The sequence below is a fragment of the Chanodichthys erythropterus genome, chromosome 9 (assembly GCF_024489055.1).
Source record: "Chanodichthys erythropterus isolate Z2021 chromosome 9, ASM2448905v1, whole genome shotgun sequence".
NCBI classification, from domain to species: domain Eukaryota; kingdom Metazoa; phylum Chordata; class Actinopteri; order Cypriniformes; family Xenocyprididae; genus Chanodichthys; species Chanodichthys erythropterus.
Window position 1 is genome coordinate 34,688,776 of NC_090229.1, and position 17,435 is coordinate 34,706,210.

Genomic DNA, 17,435 nt, shown 5'->3' on the forward strand with positions numbered 1-17,435 from the left:
TTATTACAGCATATAAAAATGTCTCCACATTTGGCAGTGTGGTCAAATAATGAGTCAAGAAAGAGATGCAGCTGATATTACCAGTTCATCCATCACACTGTAAATGGAAGGTCATGTCAAGCGCATTACATTGTGGTGTACAGTATCCCATGCTCTGTTGCACACTGCACATTTTGCACATTTTACATCAAGAGGAGTAGGTCATCCAATCATTCCATGCAATCATGCATACAGAAAATGTGCATACTATACATACACACTATATATAGAGAGTATAGAGTATACATGCAGCAAACAGAATAGTATATTCCTAACTGCTGGTTCACAATGCAGATAATTTTAGCTAAGAACTGTACACTTAGAAACTGTAACCACGCTTGTAAAAAATAAATGCATTCAATTGCTAAAGTTTACTTTTTTTCACAAGGGCAAAGTAACAAAAGTTTGTTTTTATGTGATGTTAGTAAATCTGAAGTACTGTAGCACAAAGCGAGGTGCGCTCAAGGATATCTCATTTACATGCTGACAAATGTCTCAGATTAAACTCTTACATGATATTTTACACAAAACTCAAAAACGTTAGCAAATCAAGCAACTAGTTCTTCAGCTGAAGCATTTATTGTACCTTAATTGTACATGACTTTAGGTTCAAAGCCTGTGCACCACAATTTAAGAAAGTTGCTTAGAAACCAGCCAATCAGAGTGGAAGGTTCCAGTGAGCTCTTGGCAGTTTTGAGCTTGACATACATCAGACAGTACATGAAAGCTCTGTAGGCGATCTGTGAGTGCGTTGTCTGTGGCTGAGAGCAAATGAATAAAGATTAACTAATGTGAGTATTTTGAAAGCACATCACATCTTTTGAGATAATCATCACAAATGTTACTAATTATCACAAATGTTACTCACCTATAATAGTTTTGCATTTCTCAACAACAGGTTCTGCCACCCAGTGTCTCAGGAGCCTCTGAAGGTGGGCACTGACAACTCCCACATTGCCCTCAGTGGACACGGACAAAGGAGCTTCTACAGAGATCGATAGCAGGGCTGCATCCGATTCAGAGTCATACACACCTGGACAGAAATCAAAGCATCAGGCTCCAAAAATGGCTTGTTTTGATATTGCGGGATTTGTGATGTCACACAGGCAAATAAATTTGCATATGACTACCTCCAGAGCTAGACATTGATTAATAGTTTATACATCTTCTCACCATAGGCCCCACCCACTGGAATTCAGTCGCTTATTTGCTGACATTTGCCTACACTGGATGTGAGCGTTTTTGAATTTTATAATTGATTTAATTCATTCTGATGATATGACAACAAACTGCCAAATATTTTCTTTCAAATGAGTCTACTAATTTGGGTATGCCATTTCTTAGATTTAGGTTCCAAATGGGGATGCAAGTTAACAGGTTAAGGTATTTCGTAAGGATTTCGTAAGGATAAACTTGATAATACTTTTTCTCTCTCCTGGTTGTAATTGTTGTATGCAAAGGTGTGATTCATTGACTAAAAAAAGAAAGCAAAACACAAAATAAATAAAGATGAATTTGACTGATGACATTGAAAATAAGACTGATGGCAAGAAATAAGAAATTGTCTTTGTAATCTTTTTCAAAATAAATTCATCATTACCTGGTTCCATTTCCACAGTTATTAGAGCAACATCATCATCATCTGAGAGGGGACTAGGGCTGGCGGACAGTTTAGTTAGAGTGGTCCACCTGTTAGGGTTAACAATCTCAGTGTTAATGGGATAAGTTATCCCAAAATCCCATATATGTCATCATTTACTCACTCTCATGTCATTCCAAATCAGTATGCCTTTGATACTTCTGTGTAACTCAAAAGAAGATATTTTGATGCTGGTCACTCTTTTCCATGCAATTTTCAGTCTTCAAAAATAATGTTAAAATCCCCCTGTAGTCAATTATTTTATCCCTTAAAACTCATCTTTGGTCATCAAAATGACATATTTTTAAAAAAATTTGTGCCTCATTTAATATACATGGATCAATGAATATGCAAATTATCCCCGCCTCCACTCGCTCGCGCCAGCTCGGAGAGTCTACTGATGCTGTAGTGACGAACAATTTGTTGATTGTGTTGTGGATATTTAATAAAAAAGCTTGATTCGCTTTGTATATTCAGTTTAACAGCTATGCACCTGAACTGCTCACATATGTTCTTATGCGTAAATTGTGTTTTAAATTATGAATAGGTAAAACGCCTTTCCAAAACGGTCTGAATCCACTTGCATTTGTTTGGACTGCTTTCTCACTGAATCTCCTGAAGCGATTTCTCAGTAAAACAGACAGTATCAAGAGAACAAGCAGCTGTTTTCCTCTGTGAACAGGCACTAAATGGATGTTTGACAATTTCGTTGCTTTTTGGAGTTTTCAGATTTAAAAAAAACATTCATATGAAATCCTGCAGGCGCCCGTGCCTTCTCCGTACATTAAATAAATGCACATCCTTGAATGAGCGCGGATTTCCAGCGTATTTACTTGAATTTATCATGTAAGCTAAAATCTATGGTTTGATCCAGTCCAGAGGCGGCCAAAATCAGAATTTATAATGGACTGAATATCTCTCACAGAACTTGACGTGCGATGCCACACTGACTGACATATGCACATAAATCACAGTCACACGCACAGAGCAATATTATTTTAGCTATGTTTTATAGTATTAAAGTATTTCGAAGGATAAAAACATGTTGGCTTTATTGGCTTTACTTCAAGTCAGCTGTCACTTTACTTTGGCGTGAGCCCCTATGAGCTCGCACACTTGGCACAGCCCTTGCGGCTGTTCTGTCATTAATTAATATGAATTAATATGATTAGCCTTTTGCTTGACTACGTTTTCAAACAGCTAATAATGCGTTGCTAATGTTACACACACCGTTCCTGTCCTTCATCTCAGAGTCAAACAGCTGCCTTCTAACAATCAGTATCCTTAAACGCTTTGAACGACTCAGGACATCAGTGGAGAAAGGCTTATAGTTCATCATAAAATCGTAATAGACTCGCTATATTGATAAATCTACACAATTTTTCATATCAACAGAAAATATACCAGGATAACCTGGCTTCTCTCGAGACTTTCCTGCTTCAGAGCGATCATAGTTAATGATATGCTAAAGCCTGCCGGCACGTTGTTGCGATTGCTTACAAGGTAGTCTGTGACATCACAAACACCTTGACTGTTTACTGCAGTTTCAAACACAAAATATCCAGCAATGGTGTTGACTTATGAAGTTGACTTATGAACAAATCATTCAGACCTGTTTTGTGAACTGAATCAACCAATTAATTAAAAAGATTCTACTAAAAATAACAATTCGTTCATTAAACAGACATTGATACTGCTCTCGGGAGTCATATCTGGACTGATTAAGATTAAGGTATGTTAATGAGCATTCGGTTTCCGATACACACTTTAAGTTGAAGACAAAACACTATGCTCTAGTCTGACCAATCAGAGTAGAGCAGGCTCTCTGAAAGGAGGGGTTTAGAGAAACTGAATCCTTTATCAAACCTTTTCAGACTCATTTAAAATAGCATAATGGGGCACTTATGTACTGTACTGTAATTGCACGGGAAAGAGTGATCAGCACATTACAATTTCTGTGTTTGTGTTCAGCAGAAGGAAGAAAGTCTGGTTTGTAAGAATGGGTTTGGAACAACGTGATGTTAATGATGACAGAATTTGCATTTCTTAGTGATCTATGATTTTAAAGGCATAGCTCACCCAAAATTAAAAATTTTGTCATCATTTATTCACCCTCATGTCATTCCAAACCTGTATGACTTTGGTTCTTCTGCGGAACATGAAAGATATTTTGAAGAATTTTGGTAACCAAACAGTTTTGGTGACCATTGGCTTCCATTGTATGGGCAAGAAAACACTGAGACATTTCTTAAAATCTTCTCTTGTATTCCACAGAAAATGGAAAGTCATACAGAAATTATACCTTTAATGAATGAATAATGTTACAAAACTTCTAAGAAAAGAACATGCACATTTCTCAAAAGACATTTGGAAAGACATAAAAAACTCTACCATTTGGGACAGGCGTTGCCATGGGCAGCTCCACACTGGGTCCAGATGCAAAGGGCAGCAGGCATGAGAATGGAAACCCAGAACCAGCAGCAGCTCACAATGAGAGACATGAACAGACCGAAGTCATGAACCGCTGGGATCTAACGATGCATACAAAACAGATAAAGGTCACATGTCAGGTGTTGTCAGATTTTTTTTTTCACTTTGCATGTTTTAATATAAATTAACCGGCAGGATTCTCATCACACCAATACACTACTGAATAAACATGAGATGGTGACAGAAACATAAAAGCCCCATGGGTACAAAAGCTACTATGAATAAAATAAGACCTCTCTTTAAAGATAAAGAAATGTTTGACTGTCTGCTCTACATGTTCTTGCAGTTTATTACATCATTTGTGTTTATTTTTTGATTGATGTTAGATCCTGAGCTTCAAAGCGGGAGGTCACATACGAATCCTCAAGTTCATTCAGAACTTTGGCTCATTTTATCACACCATTTAAAGCTTAAAACTGCTTTGATGGCAGGAAAAACCCTTAATACAGAATGTCAGAGGTCATGATTAAAACATTTATTTTTTATATTGTTATACTTTTCGTTGTAATTAATTATTACGTTACGTTAATTAAGTATTACGTTATAGTCTAAAGTTGACCGTCCTAGCAAAATTCGTCAGGGTACATTGACATATGCCTGTGTAATATTTAGCAACCAACTCTTGATAAGCATGAATTACATTGGTACGTCAAAGTTAGCCAATCATAACGGAGGTAATTTACAAAGAGATGTCTTAAAGGTATAGCAGCAAAAACAGACCAACTCTGACCATCAAAGAAGTGGAAAACGGTTTAGAAAAACTAAAATACAACTGTTTTGGGTGCAGGAAACCTTGACTAGCATTGTAAGTGAACTCCAACAAAAGTGTAGATTTTGTCCCAGGCATATTCCAGCCTTCAAACTGGACTAAATGTTAGCACATCTTTGTTTTGAAAATTGATTTTCTGGATATGTTTATTCTGCTCCGCTGACTGCACCTGTGAGAAGGTGTTTGCAGCATATGCTGCTGCCGTCGTGAAGGACGTGAGGAACGTGGCTCTGCCTGCTGTCTTTACTGTGTAAATCATACGCTGCATTGAACAAGTCAGGTGGGCTGACTGTCTGAAGGTACTTATGAACACAAACACATCATCCACACCTAGAGGGAAAGAAAGAGGAAGATGGTAGGAGCAAAGAACATGTTTATTTATAATGTGGAAAGCTCATGGCTTGATATTTTATTACTCTCACCAATGCCGATGATGACAAAGGCTGCAACTCCGTTGAGAATGCCGAGGTATTTCACTCCAAACACCACATGATACAAGAAGAGTGCCACGAGACAGCTCAGACCAATACTGGCCAAGCCAAAGAAGGTCAGAAACACTGTGGAGAAATAAAATGGATATGACGCATAATGCCAAATCAAGAAATGACACTGTGGTGACTTTTAGTTAATCTTTAGTTAACTATACACTACAAGCTACTAACAAAAAAATTATTTTAAAATATATGTAATTTGATAACTGTATGTGTAATCGGAAAAGTATTTATTATTACAGTATTTAATACTTCTAAATTTACACTATATATTAATATTACTAATTAATAAAACTAGAAAGTAGAAAAAAAGAGAAATTTTTACACCTAAAATAGCCACCAATAAAAAAATATATACATTTAAAGTAAATTAAAATAAATTTAAACACCCAAGTTAAATGCACTACCATTTAAAAGTTTGGGTTAATATTTTTAAAAGAAGTCTCTCTTGGTGAAAAGTCTGCTCACCAAGGATGCATTTATTTGATCTAAAAAACAGTAAAGTTGTGAAATATTATTACAATTTAAAACATCGATTTTAATATATTTTAAATGAAATTTATTCCTGTGGTCAAAGCTGAATTTTCAGCATATTTACTCCAGTCTTCAGTGTCACATGATCTTTCAGAAATCATCCTAATATGCTGATTTGCTGCTCAAAATTTATTATTATTATCAATGTTGAAAACGTCTCGGTTACAAAGGTAACCCTCGTTCCCTGAAGGAGGGAACGGAGACGTACGTCGGACAGACCGGCGAATAGGAATCTCGCTAGAGAGGCCAATCTACTTTGAGTGTAACTGAACGAGCCAATGCACATTGGCATGCAATCATATGCATCAGCTGCTTGCCTTGCAGCGCGGGTATATAATGAGCAGCAGGTGCGTTGCATCTTCAGGTTTTCTCTGAGGAGCCGAACCGGATAGGCGGCAGCATCAGCGGGGTACAGCGACTGTGGCGACGGGACGTACGTCTCCGTTCCCTCCTTCAGGGAACGAGGGTTACCTTTGTAACCGAGACGTTCCCATTCAGTCGGTCACGTTCGACGTACGTCGGACAGACCGACGAATAGGAATCCCTACCAAAGCGCCACAGGAGCTGCCCCCTTCCAGCGCTCTGTTGTAAGCCACCTGAACCCCCTTGCCTGAGGATGGTGGGACAGGGCTAACACAGAGAGAGTCTATCACTGCTGTTCCCCAAAACCCATTCAGATAATGGGTAATGGGTTTATCCCATTGGAAAACGCTGGGAAAGCGTACCCTTTCGCTGGAAAAGGAACGCTGCAGAAGCCACATCCTTCCCAGAAGGAGTTATGTGGAGAAGTACATATGGACTAACCCTGTAGGGCTGTGCTACATATGGAAGAGGGGGGGTGACTCCAACCCGATGAAGGGAGAAAAGAAGCGCATGTAGCTCAGCAAGCCGACACTAAGCCGGGGCCTCTCCGTGCCTCTGACCTTTGGCGAGAACACGGGAGGAGACCGGCTCGACACGAAGGCTATAGTATCTAGCGAACGTGTTAGGTGTCGCCCAGCCCGCAGCTCTACAAATGTCTGTCAGGGAGGCGCCACGAGCAAGCGCCCAGGAGGATGCGACATCAAAAGGCTCCGATTCAAAACTCGCAGGTCCAAGATTGGTCGTAACCCGCTGCTTTTCTTGGGTACAATGAAGTAGGGGCTGTAGAACCCCGACCTCAAATCGGCTGGAGGGACCGGCTCTATCGCGTCCTTTGCCAGTAGGACTGCGATCTCCGCACGCAGGACAGGGGCACGGCATCTTTCACTGTAGTGAAGAGGACGTCCCTGAACTTGGGGGGGGATGCCAGGCGAACTGAATCGCAAAGCCGAACCTGATGGTCCGAAGGAGCCAGCGAGACGGACTGGGGAGCGCTAACTTGGCTCGCAGAGACCGTACAAGCGGGACCAAAGGGATCACCGGTGTACCCGCAGCAGGGCAGCGAGGTGGAACACAGGGACGCGGCTCGGGGGGCTCTCTTTGTGAGGCGGCCCGAAGCGGCGTCACAGTGTGCTAGGCAACACTTACCTGGCTCCACGGATGGACAGAGGGAGCAGTCGAGGCTTTGGCTACCTGCTGCTGTCCGCTGGCGACAGAAGAGGGGGATGAGAGTGGTGAGGTTTTTCTCCTCACACTGCTCTCCAAACCCTCTTCAGACCTGGAAATGGAGGAACCGCTCTTTTAAATTTGGGTACCGCTGCCTATTGGGTCAGTTGCTGAACAGAAACAAACCTAATAAAAGGATTTACCACCCGGCCCTCCTCCAGGGGTGAAGAGCAGTCCCACCCATCTCTGGGTCGCCTGTCTCAGGGGTGATTCTCACCAACCACTTAAACAACTGCAATGTAGTAACAGTAGCACTACAACAACAGCTTTGTACTGTAAGAATGTCGAACGTGACTGACTGAATAGGAACTCACTGGCCAATGTCCATTGGCTCATTTAGTTACCACTTGGAGGTGATTGGGCTCCCCATTACGTCAGTATTGACGTAACAACTCTATTTTGATGACATGCTATTTAAAAATGTAAACTTAGCATCAATACTTTAAGCTAATTACTCCAACACAGGCAATTCTTGACAGGTCTGTTTGAGTTCACCAAGCCATTTCTGTCATATTTGAAATATCTGTCACCAATTTACCATTAGCAGTCGCAAAAGTGCCAAGATATTTTTGGCCTACATGCTTTGCAGCACTTGGAGATGTTTTCTGTGGTTTCAAGCTTTTTTTTTTTTTTAAATCCCTATTATTTGAAAGTGCTGTGGTGTACAGAGAGTGCTAAAGGTTTTGTAACAAACAGTAACAAACTGCTGCACAAGCTGAGTGGAACGACAGCGTTCGAGAGCTCTCTATTGTTTCTCTAACAAGGTAGTGCATTGCAAGTGCAGCTGACACGTAAATGAATTCGGAAGGTTCAGAGAAGGTTATATGATATACAGATAAAGCACAGAGGTCACGTTATGTAACATAAAAAAAAAAACATCATTGAGGTTTTTATAAAAATGTCACATGGAAAAGTGGTGTTCTATTTTCCATTATCCAGACGGTTGTTGATGCAGCAGCTGTGAGAAAATAAGCCTCATTTTAGGAATGTCCGGACAAAAATAGTATAACGACCTGAATATACCAAGAAAACCAGCTGTGGAGCTGTGAGACGGCCAAATCAATAAGATTTACTTGATGAATTGCTCAACAACCAATGTCACAGTTAGTACACCTTCAAGTCTGCATCCTCTTGTGCTTTAAATAGACTGAAATACATGTTTACTTCTGTGTCTAATTAAGTCATACTGCACAAAGTTATAAACTCATGCTGCTAAATATGAGGGTAGTCAGCCTGGTCTCAGTCTGTGCAGTTCAAGACATCAGTCACATTTTCTTTCAGAAATCATTTGCAGCTCATCTGCTGACACAAATGTTGACACAAAGCATACTGAGGCTATTTGTAGATGAGGAAAATAAATCCAGTTGCAATTCTGACAAAACACAAGACATAAAAACAAGGCTACATCAAGGCTTTCATTATATCTATAACAATATTTTAGTGTAACGAGTGTAAAAGCCACCCATAGACCAGTCGTAGAAATTCGGTGTCCATTTGTTCTACGCACACACAACGCAGAGTCAACGTTCCATGATGTGGGACCGGTAATATTAGCAAAACTGAAACCCTGTCTCGACTAATTAGCACTTTTTACTAATTACTCTTTACAATAAGATTCAATTCGTTAGCATAATTAATACATTTGTTCAAATGAACTAACAATTAAAACATTTTACAACATGTATCAATTTAATGTTTATTTATAAATGTGTTATTGATCATTTGTTTTTTTATAATACACAACTTGAAATTATATATATATATATATATATATTTAATATTTAAGAATTCAATCACATGAGCAGTTCCAAGTTATGACACATATATATTCAAACCAACAGCACAATTGCAAGCGTGACTGCATTAATAAAGTTTTCAACTGTTCAATATATATATAAGGTTGAGTCACTTACATTGATTTTAGACACAATATCGCCAGTTATTTTGTCTTTTTACTGTCTGTTTGCTCTGCCAATGACAATAGTTCCATATGATGTCAAAAGTAGAACCAACAGTTTCTCCCAGAGCAACACAAAGTGGAGTTTCCTTGCTGAATTGATCAGTGTGTTTGTACAAACGGCTGAGTGAATAATTCAATGACTTTGTTGTATGAATATACTCCAGACTAACTACTTTTGTTATGTTTTCATTGTCATGTGGCCTACCAGCATCAGTTGTCCTCAGATGCGCACTTCAGAATCTCATAGGAAAAATTAGGTGATCCAGGTACTTTCTGTCTACTGTTTTATTATACTGTGAATTCGGATATACTACTCTTTTCATATACTGTTTTTCACCCGATATATAGTAGGGAAGTATGATTGTTCAGATGCAGCCAACTTCTGACGTATTAAAAGGTTAGTTCACCCAAAAATGAAATTTCCATGGTTCACCACTAGGGGGTGTGACTTTTGACAGTGGGTGTGTCTCAATCAGTTCCCTAGCTCCCGAGCTCGTGAATCAGTATATCGTGTACACAAATTCGGCACTGGTAAGGACAGTGAAAGATGCTGGTTCACTACACATTGGGACACTTATGACTCTATTTCCGGCGACGTGACAATGTCCTCATTGTACAACATCACTACTGGTATTTATGAACAACAACAGAGTGGATATTTTCTGACATTACTTGTAATGTTATTTAAAGTACATTATGATTAATTATTTGCTTTTTACATATACGTGCAACATTTCAGCCGTGAATAAATTATAAATGTTAGCTAGATTATGTTCATTAACGTTACCTGTCTAGCAAAGTATGTTTATGCTGAAATATAATAAAATAACGGTTTGTATTTTTAAAAACATCTATTGCGTATCGTTATGTGTAGTGAGTTGGCTCACGTGATTCAAGTATCGCGCTTCAGAACTTCCGTTAAGGGAGCATAGTGAGCATCGATGCTCCCTGGTTTTCACGGTGCATTGTGGGACTTTTCAGGGAGCGAACGTTTCAGTGCCCTGAAAGGATTCTGCGATTGAGACAGCCCTTAAAATGGCCGACTCCCTGTCAGGTAGTCAGTGTGACTACTGAACTAGGGAGCTGATTGAGACACAGGGGGCCCTATAATACACCCGGCGCAATGCGACGCAAGGCGCAGCGCAAGTGTGTTTGCTAGTTTGCGTCCGGCGCCGTTCGCGTTTTCCCGTTCAGCGCCACGTCCTTAAATTAGTAAATGCATTTGCGCCAATTAGTGCGCCCATGGGCGTGCTGGTCTAAAAAAGAGGTGTGTTCAGCCGCATTGCCGGCGCATTGCTATTTTAAGGAGCTTAAAATAGACTGCGCCATAGACCAACTGAAACCTGGTCTAAAGTCTATAGCCAATGGCGCAATTGTTTTTTGTTAGAGCGCGTTGGTAGAAACTGCGCCTCTGGGCACGTCGACTTATTACACACAGGGATGCGCATCACACAAACATGCCAAATATTAAAAACAAAAGGATTACAGTGTAAAAGAATATTATTGTGTAGGCTACATAAATATAAAAATGTAACTTCGTTTACCTTCTAACTAAACGTTTAACTTCGCGCACGAGCAGATCGGTTTCTTCGCTTGAAAAGCGTTCAGCTTTTCCGCCAACAAATTCCACCATGTAAATAGCAATCCGCCATGGCGCGAGCGCATCTCGCTCTTAAAGGGAATGGGAGATGACACTCTGATTGGTTTATTGAACGTTACACCCATTACTCATTAAGAGAATAGGGACAACCCATTTCAAAAATGCGCCCCGGCGCACGGACCGTTTTTCCGTCGTTAAAATAGCAAAAGTGGATTTGGACACGCCCTGAGTGCACCTGCGCCGTGCGCTTTACACTTTGCGTTTAGATCGTTAAAATAGGGCCCAGGGAGTGTTTTGAAATTGCCCATCACTAAATATTGTTGAATCAAGTTATTTTGTTTTTTTGGCGCACAAAAAGTATTCTCGTCGCTTCATAACATTAAGGGTGAATCACTTTAGTCACATGAACTGTTTTAAATTCGTCTTTAGTAGCTTTCTGGGAATCTGAAAGTGTTAATTATCTTGCTGGCAATGGAGGCCTCACTGGGCCATCGGATTTTATCAAAAAATATCTTAATTTGTGCTCCGAAGATGAATGAAGGTCTTACGGGTGTGGAACAACATGAGGGTGAATAATAAATGACAGAATTTTAATTTGTGGGTCATCTAACTTTATTTTTCACTTCAGAAGTAAGCATTTCCTGTGAATGTGCAAGACTTCTGATCCATTAGCGACTAGGTAAATAACTAGATGTATAACAAAATGCAGTAAACAGTAATACTATTTGCATTACAAACCATCAAGCACCATAACAAACATTTTGTACATCTAAAACAGCGATGGGCAACTTCGGTCCTGGAGGGCCACTGTTCTACAGATTTTAGCTTAAACCCTAACCAAACACACCTGAACAAGCTAATCAGTGTCTTCAGGATTGCTAGAAATCTATAGGCTGATTAGTTTTTATCAGGGTTGGAGCTAAACTCTGCTGGACAGTGGCCCTTCAGGACCGAAGTTGCCCATCCCTGAGCTAAAATAACTGGAAGCAGTTAAGTGTAAATGTAATTATATAATGAACATAGGCATCTCTACTCTGTGTCGACCGAACAACAACAACCTTAACTGGGATAAAATCACTGTATGGTGTCTTTAGGTTTATTCGATTAGAATGCTTGTTGAGTGTCTTACCAGAAAATGAGGTTAGAACGTACACAAGGACAGTAATGCATCCCCCACTGAACAACGCCAGCAACATGTCACTGTGGAAGGTCTTCCGCACCTCATCATCAAATAACTCTGTACCCCCGTACAACACCTTCACTTTACTAGAGAGAGAATAAAAAACAGAAACTTGGATGAGAGGGAAGGGTAGTCAAGATGAGCAGGGGTTATGGTTGACATTATATGATATGAAGCAAGAGAAGATGAGGGGGATGAGAGAGAAAATGTGCACACATTAGCAGATGGAAAAAGATTATCTTAATTACATCGGGGGGCTCTTAAAGGAGTTATTACAGTATCAGAGATACAATGAAATGTCTCTTCCATGCCTGACCATTGGATCATTTCTAGGCTTCCTACCATTGTCATCCCAGTAGTAATGATTGTCATTTGAAGAGCATCTGCCTACATTCAGTCTTGACAGCTGTGAGTATATTAGGGGTGTTATTCAGATGTAATAAAGTTTTGGGTCATTGTCTGTGATTCATAACTGGGATTGATTTGCAAAAATGACTACAACCAAAATCGAAACATCTGACTAACTGACTTCTGTCTTCGACACTAAGGAATACTTAGTGGCTTAATAGACTCCCATTTTGTGTTTAATCATTTATATATAACTCATTAGTTTTGCATTAGTAAAGTGAACAGTATCTCCAGCTGCCACACCGAAGAGCGGGAGGACTGAGACATGATTCATCACCATTGTGCCACTGAGATCGTCCTTGTAAATTGATGGCTCCGTTATATGGACATAAAATTTGTGAAAGCAAATTCTGCCTTATGACCATTTTCATGCACACTTAAATTTTCATTGAATACATTATATTACTTTTAGAACAAAAATGCCCTGAAGTTGAGCACTGAAAAGAAGGATTTTTTTTTTTTTTTTATGTATAAATATTACATGACTGATTGCTTTTGGAAGACATTTCCCATGGCAGGAAGGGCTCATTAAAAAAAAAAAAGTGTGTGTTTGTGTTTGGAATTACAGAAATGTATTTTAATAAACAACATTATACAGACAAATGGTTTGTTGATCACACTCAACTGTAGCTCTGATTGCAATGATAATCCCATCCACTGCATTATGAAACCTAACATTATATGCAGATGAGGCTATTCATAATAAAAAAAAAGATACACTCTGTATTGAAGAACACAGGGTGGGAAATAAAGCTTCTGCTAACTGGGATATATAAAGTTCATTTTGCATGTTTCCAAGGACCATACTTAATGCAAAACAAGCCATCATGAATCTCTTGATGAATCCGCTGGTTTGCGTGTTTATTAAATTGAATTTGCTTTTAACCATACATGGTATTAGACCAGGCAAATAAACAAAAAGCCTTTTTGTTATGTTGTTTATTGCACCAACACCAACTGCAATCTCAACACCCACCTGGTGGATTGTTGTGAAAGGATATCAGCATACTGCACCACAAAGTCTCTGAAGAGACGTCTCTGTTCTAAAGGTCTGTCTTGAAGAGAGTAGAAAGAGTGGAGAGGAGCACCAAAATGGATCTCACTGCGAAGAAGAGAGGACTGAAGCTTGTCTGGTGTGAGAGTCTCATCCACATACCAGTAAAACTGTGGATGGGTGATTGCCAAGCTCAGGGCACCTAACAATAGAGGATACTACAATCAGGGAGTTTTATGACAAACATTTCAGATACTGGTTGGATTAATTGTGAAAGAGGCCTTGAACATCAAACCACCATTTGCTACTTTTTACAATATATGTCAAGCGTATCCAGTTCTGCTCCTGGACAAATTTCTGTCGATCTTAAAGGGTTAGTTCACCCAAAAATGTAATTTCTGTCATTAAATATTCACCCTCATGTCAGGCTTACACCCGTAAGACCTTCGTTCATCTTTGGATCACAAAGTAAGATATTTTTGATGAAATCCGAGACATAAAATGCATAGGAGAATGACACTGAAAAGAAGATATTGTTGAATAAAGTCGTTATTTTTGTTTTGTTTTTGTGCACCAAAGTATTCTCGTTGCTTCATAACATTAAAGCGGCCCCCTACAGGTTCCTTCAGTGAATCACACTGTTGTAAATACTCCAAGCGCAGCTCTGGAGTACAACGACTACAACGCTCACCAGCGCAGTAGTTTTGCAAACACAGTACAAGAAATCTCGATGGAGGTGGGTAATTTCCGAAATTGTCTTATAAAGTCATAATATATACATTGTTTTTGAATTACCGTAAAGCATTTTGTCACTCTCACGTGAAAATGAGGCGAGATTGTGTCGGGTCGGCGCAGCTTATCTTGCAAGTGCTGTATTCTGGCGTAGACGTGCCAGAGGGGGTTAGTGCATGCCTCAAACACACCACTACAAATCAATTAACCATCGTAAGGACTTAGAAAACTATTTATGAAGGTAAAAAAGTTACTTAGTTCTGCTTTGAGGTAGAACCAATGTAGCCACATGGACTGTTTTAAAGGAACACTCCACTTTTTTTGAAAATAGGCTAATTTTCCAACTCCCCTAGAGTTAAACAGTTGAGTTTTACCGTTTTCGAATCCATTCAAACGATCTCCGGTTCTGGCGGTACCACTTTTAGCATAGCTTAGCATAGCTCATTGAATCTGATTAGACCGTTAGCATCGCGCTTAAAAATGACCAAAGAGTTTTGATATTTTTCCTATTTAAAACTTGACTCTTCTGTAGTTACATCGTGTACTAAGACCGACGGAAAATAAAAAGTTGTGATTTTCTAGGCCGATATGGCTAGTAACTATACTCTCATTCAGGCGTAATAATCAAGGAACTTTGCTGCCGTTCCATGGCTGCAGCAGTGCAATGATATTACACAGCGCCTGTGAGCCCCTGCTTGCACAGGGAACGTGCCTTGCAACCATGGAGACGTTTGTGAGAGACGCTGCGTAATATCATTGCACTGCTGCAGCCATGATACGGAGCAAAGTTCCTTGATTATTACGCTGGAATGAGAGTATAGTTCCTAGCAATATCAGCCTAGAAAATCACAACTTTTTATTTTCCGTCGGTCTTAGTACACGATGTAACTACAGAAGAGTCAAGTTTTAAATAGGAAAAATATCAAAACTCTTTGGTCATTTTTAAGCGCAATGCTAACGGTCTAATCAGATTCAATGAACTATGCTAAGCTATGCTAAAAGTGGTACCGCCAGAACCGGAGATCGGCTGAATGGATTCGAAAACGGTAAAACTCAACTGTTTATCTCTAGGGGAGTTGGAAAATTAGCCTATTTTCAAAAAAAGTGGATTGTTCCTTTAACTGTTTTAATGTCTTTAGTACCTTTCTGGACCTTGAAAGTAGTGGTTAAATTGTTGTCTATTGAGGAGTCAGAGAGCTCTCAGATTTCATTAAAAAATATCTTAATTTGTGTTCCAAAGATGAACGGTCTTACGGTTGTGGAACGACCGATTTGCATTTTTTGGTGAACTAACCCTTTAAAAATATTCAAAATAAATTAGGATTACTGGATCATTAGTAGCGAGTGGGATAGTTTGCCCCCCCGATGACTCACCATGTATATCAGCTAAATCAGGTCCCATTCCATCATAGTAGATCTTCCCTGCACGCTCACTGGGAAAGAGGTAGGACAGGAGGGAGCTTGGAGGGGAGCAGAAGGAAGGTCCCAGGGGTAAGTCTCGCAATGCCTCCAGTGGCTTCCAGCAGAACTGCTGAAACTGAGGATGCTGCATTAGAAGTCTCTCCACGTGGTGTATGGTGTGAAGGCGTTCAGGGGTGAAAATGTTGTTATCCTTGTCGCCTTGGGCTACAAAAACTAGCTCTATCCTCCACAGGGCCTGGGTCTGGAGGTAGGAGTAGCCTGCAAATCTTCGCTCCCTCATTAAGGGTGAGTCTGGTTTCCTGTGATCTTCAGCATCACTGAAATTGAGGCTTGCCGCTATCTTAGGGTTTGTCGAGCCTGTCTTTTCCTCTTTCATCTTGTTGTTTTTCTCATTTCCAAACTGTCTGTTGTCATTGTGTATCTCTGTCTCAGTCTGCCCCAAGATCCCAGCAGGTTCTGTGACATTCGCAATTGTAGAGACATCCTTCCCTTTTCTGTTTACCATGAGCAACAAAAGGTCCCTCAGTGCATTGGCTTCAAAGTCAAATCCCTCGGCATCACGCCTGTGCCTGTCCCAAGACCCCAACTGACTTTTCAGGGCAATGGCGAGAGCATCAAAACGTTCTGCAGAGGCATGACTCCTGACCTCGAATGCACTGTAGGAAAGGTCAATGTCTAACGGTTCACAGTGAAGGAACATATAAGCCGAGAGGGTGAAGGGTACCAGAAATCCCACAGCAAGAACCAGCCCGCTGGCCCAGGGCTGCGTGTACACCCAGCCCAAAGCCCACCACAACCCCTTACAGACCTGCTCATCTCCATTTGCTTGTTCTGTTCCTTCTTCTCCCTCCTCCTCCTCATCTTCCTCCTCCTCTTGCTCTTCGAACTCGCTTAGGTTCCAGGTACCTTGGAGCAACAAGGGTTCATCTTCCGAATCCATGGCAGACACTACAACAAAAACACAAAACACTTATATTAATGCCTTTCGGCCTTGTGTGTGCTCCGGTTTGTGCCTGGACAGGTGAATCCTGAGATAAAGGGCACTTGATTTACGGAGCATCAATAAGAGAGTGGCAGGTTATTCTCAGATGGACACTGCTAAGACAAGGACACAGCCATTAAATCTGTCATTCTGTAAGTGTAATAGTGGAAGGTTTTGGCCTCTGGCTAGAGAGTGGTGAAAGGAAATGAAGGAAACAGTGAACCGAGTCTCACAGGCCAGCGATCAGGCTGGCAGATGGTTTGGCCTCTGGTATGAGATGCTGAACCCAGATGTACGTGTGTGCGATAATATATTCTTCTCACTGAACTGTGAGGAGATTTCATAGTAGGGGAGCCTTGTGAATATGGACGTATCTACAGGAATCTTTTGGGAGGATTCGAAGTTGTAAGGTTTAAATTTAGCACATTTAAACCTTCCTCCTCCAGTTGTCAGTATCCTGTGATAAAAAATCTCATTCTCATTCCTGTAAAAATAATAAATGCATCCACAAATAAATCACCTTGACGCAAGGTAGTTATTGCAAAAAGTGAAGTTAGTTTTGAAAAAAGATCTAGCATCATCTGAATACAGATACCTTACTGAAATGT

At 40.3% G+C, this 17,435-nt stretch overlaps 1 protein-coding gene across 1 annotated transcript in view; it reads right to left on the reverse strand.

Annotated features, from left to right (window-relative positions):
* The window catches only part of disp3 (dispatched RND transporter family member 3), a 59,903-nt gene extending 43,118 nt beyond the window's left edge, over positions 1-16,785 (reverse strand). The window contains exons 1-8 of the mRNA XM_067393843.1: positions 15,798-16,785; positions 13,674-13,893; positions 12,239-12,375; positions 5,360-5,494; positions 5,107-5,267; positions 4,070-4,209; positions 1,640-1,728; positions 908-1,072 (exon numbers count right to left, since the gene is read on the reverse strand). Of these exons, the coding sequence (XP_067249944.1) occupies positions 908-1,072; positions 1,640-1,728; positions 4,070-4,209; positions 5,107-5,267; positions 5,360-5,494; positions 12,239-12,375; positions 13,674-13,893; positions 15,798-16,785 (2,035 nt within the window). The remainder of the gene's footprint in view (positions 1-907; positions 1,073-1,639; positions 1,729-4,069; positions 4,210-5,106; positions 5,268-5,359; positions 5,495-12,238; positions 12,376-13,673; positions 13,894-15,797) is intronic.
* Between the last annotated feature and the right edge of the window lie 650 nt (positions 16,786-17,435).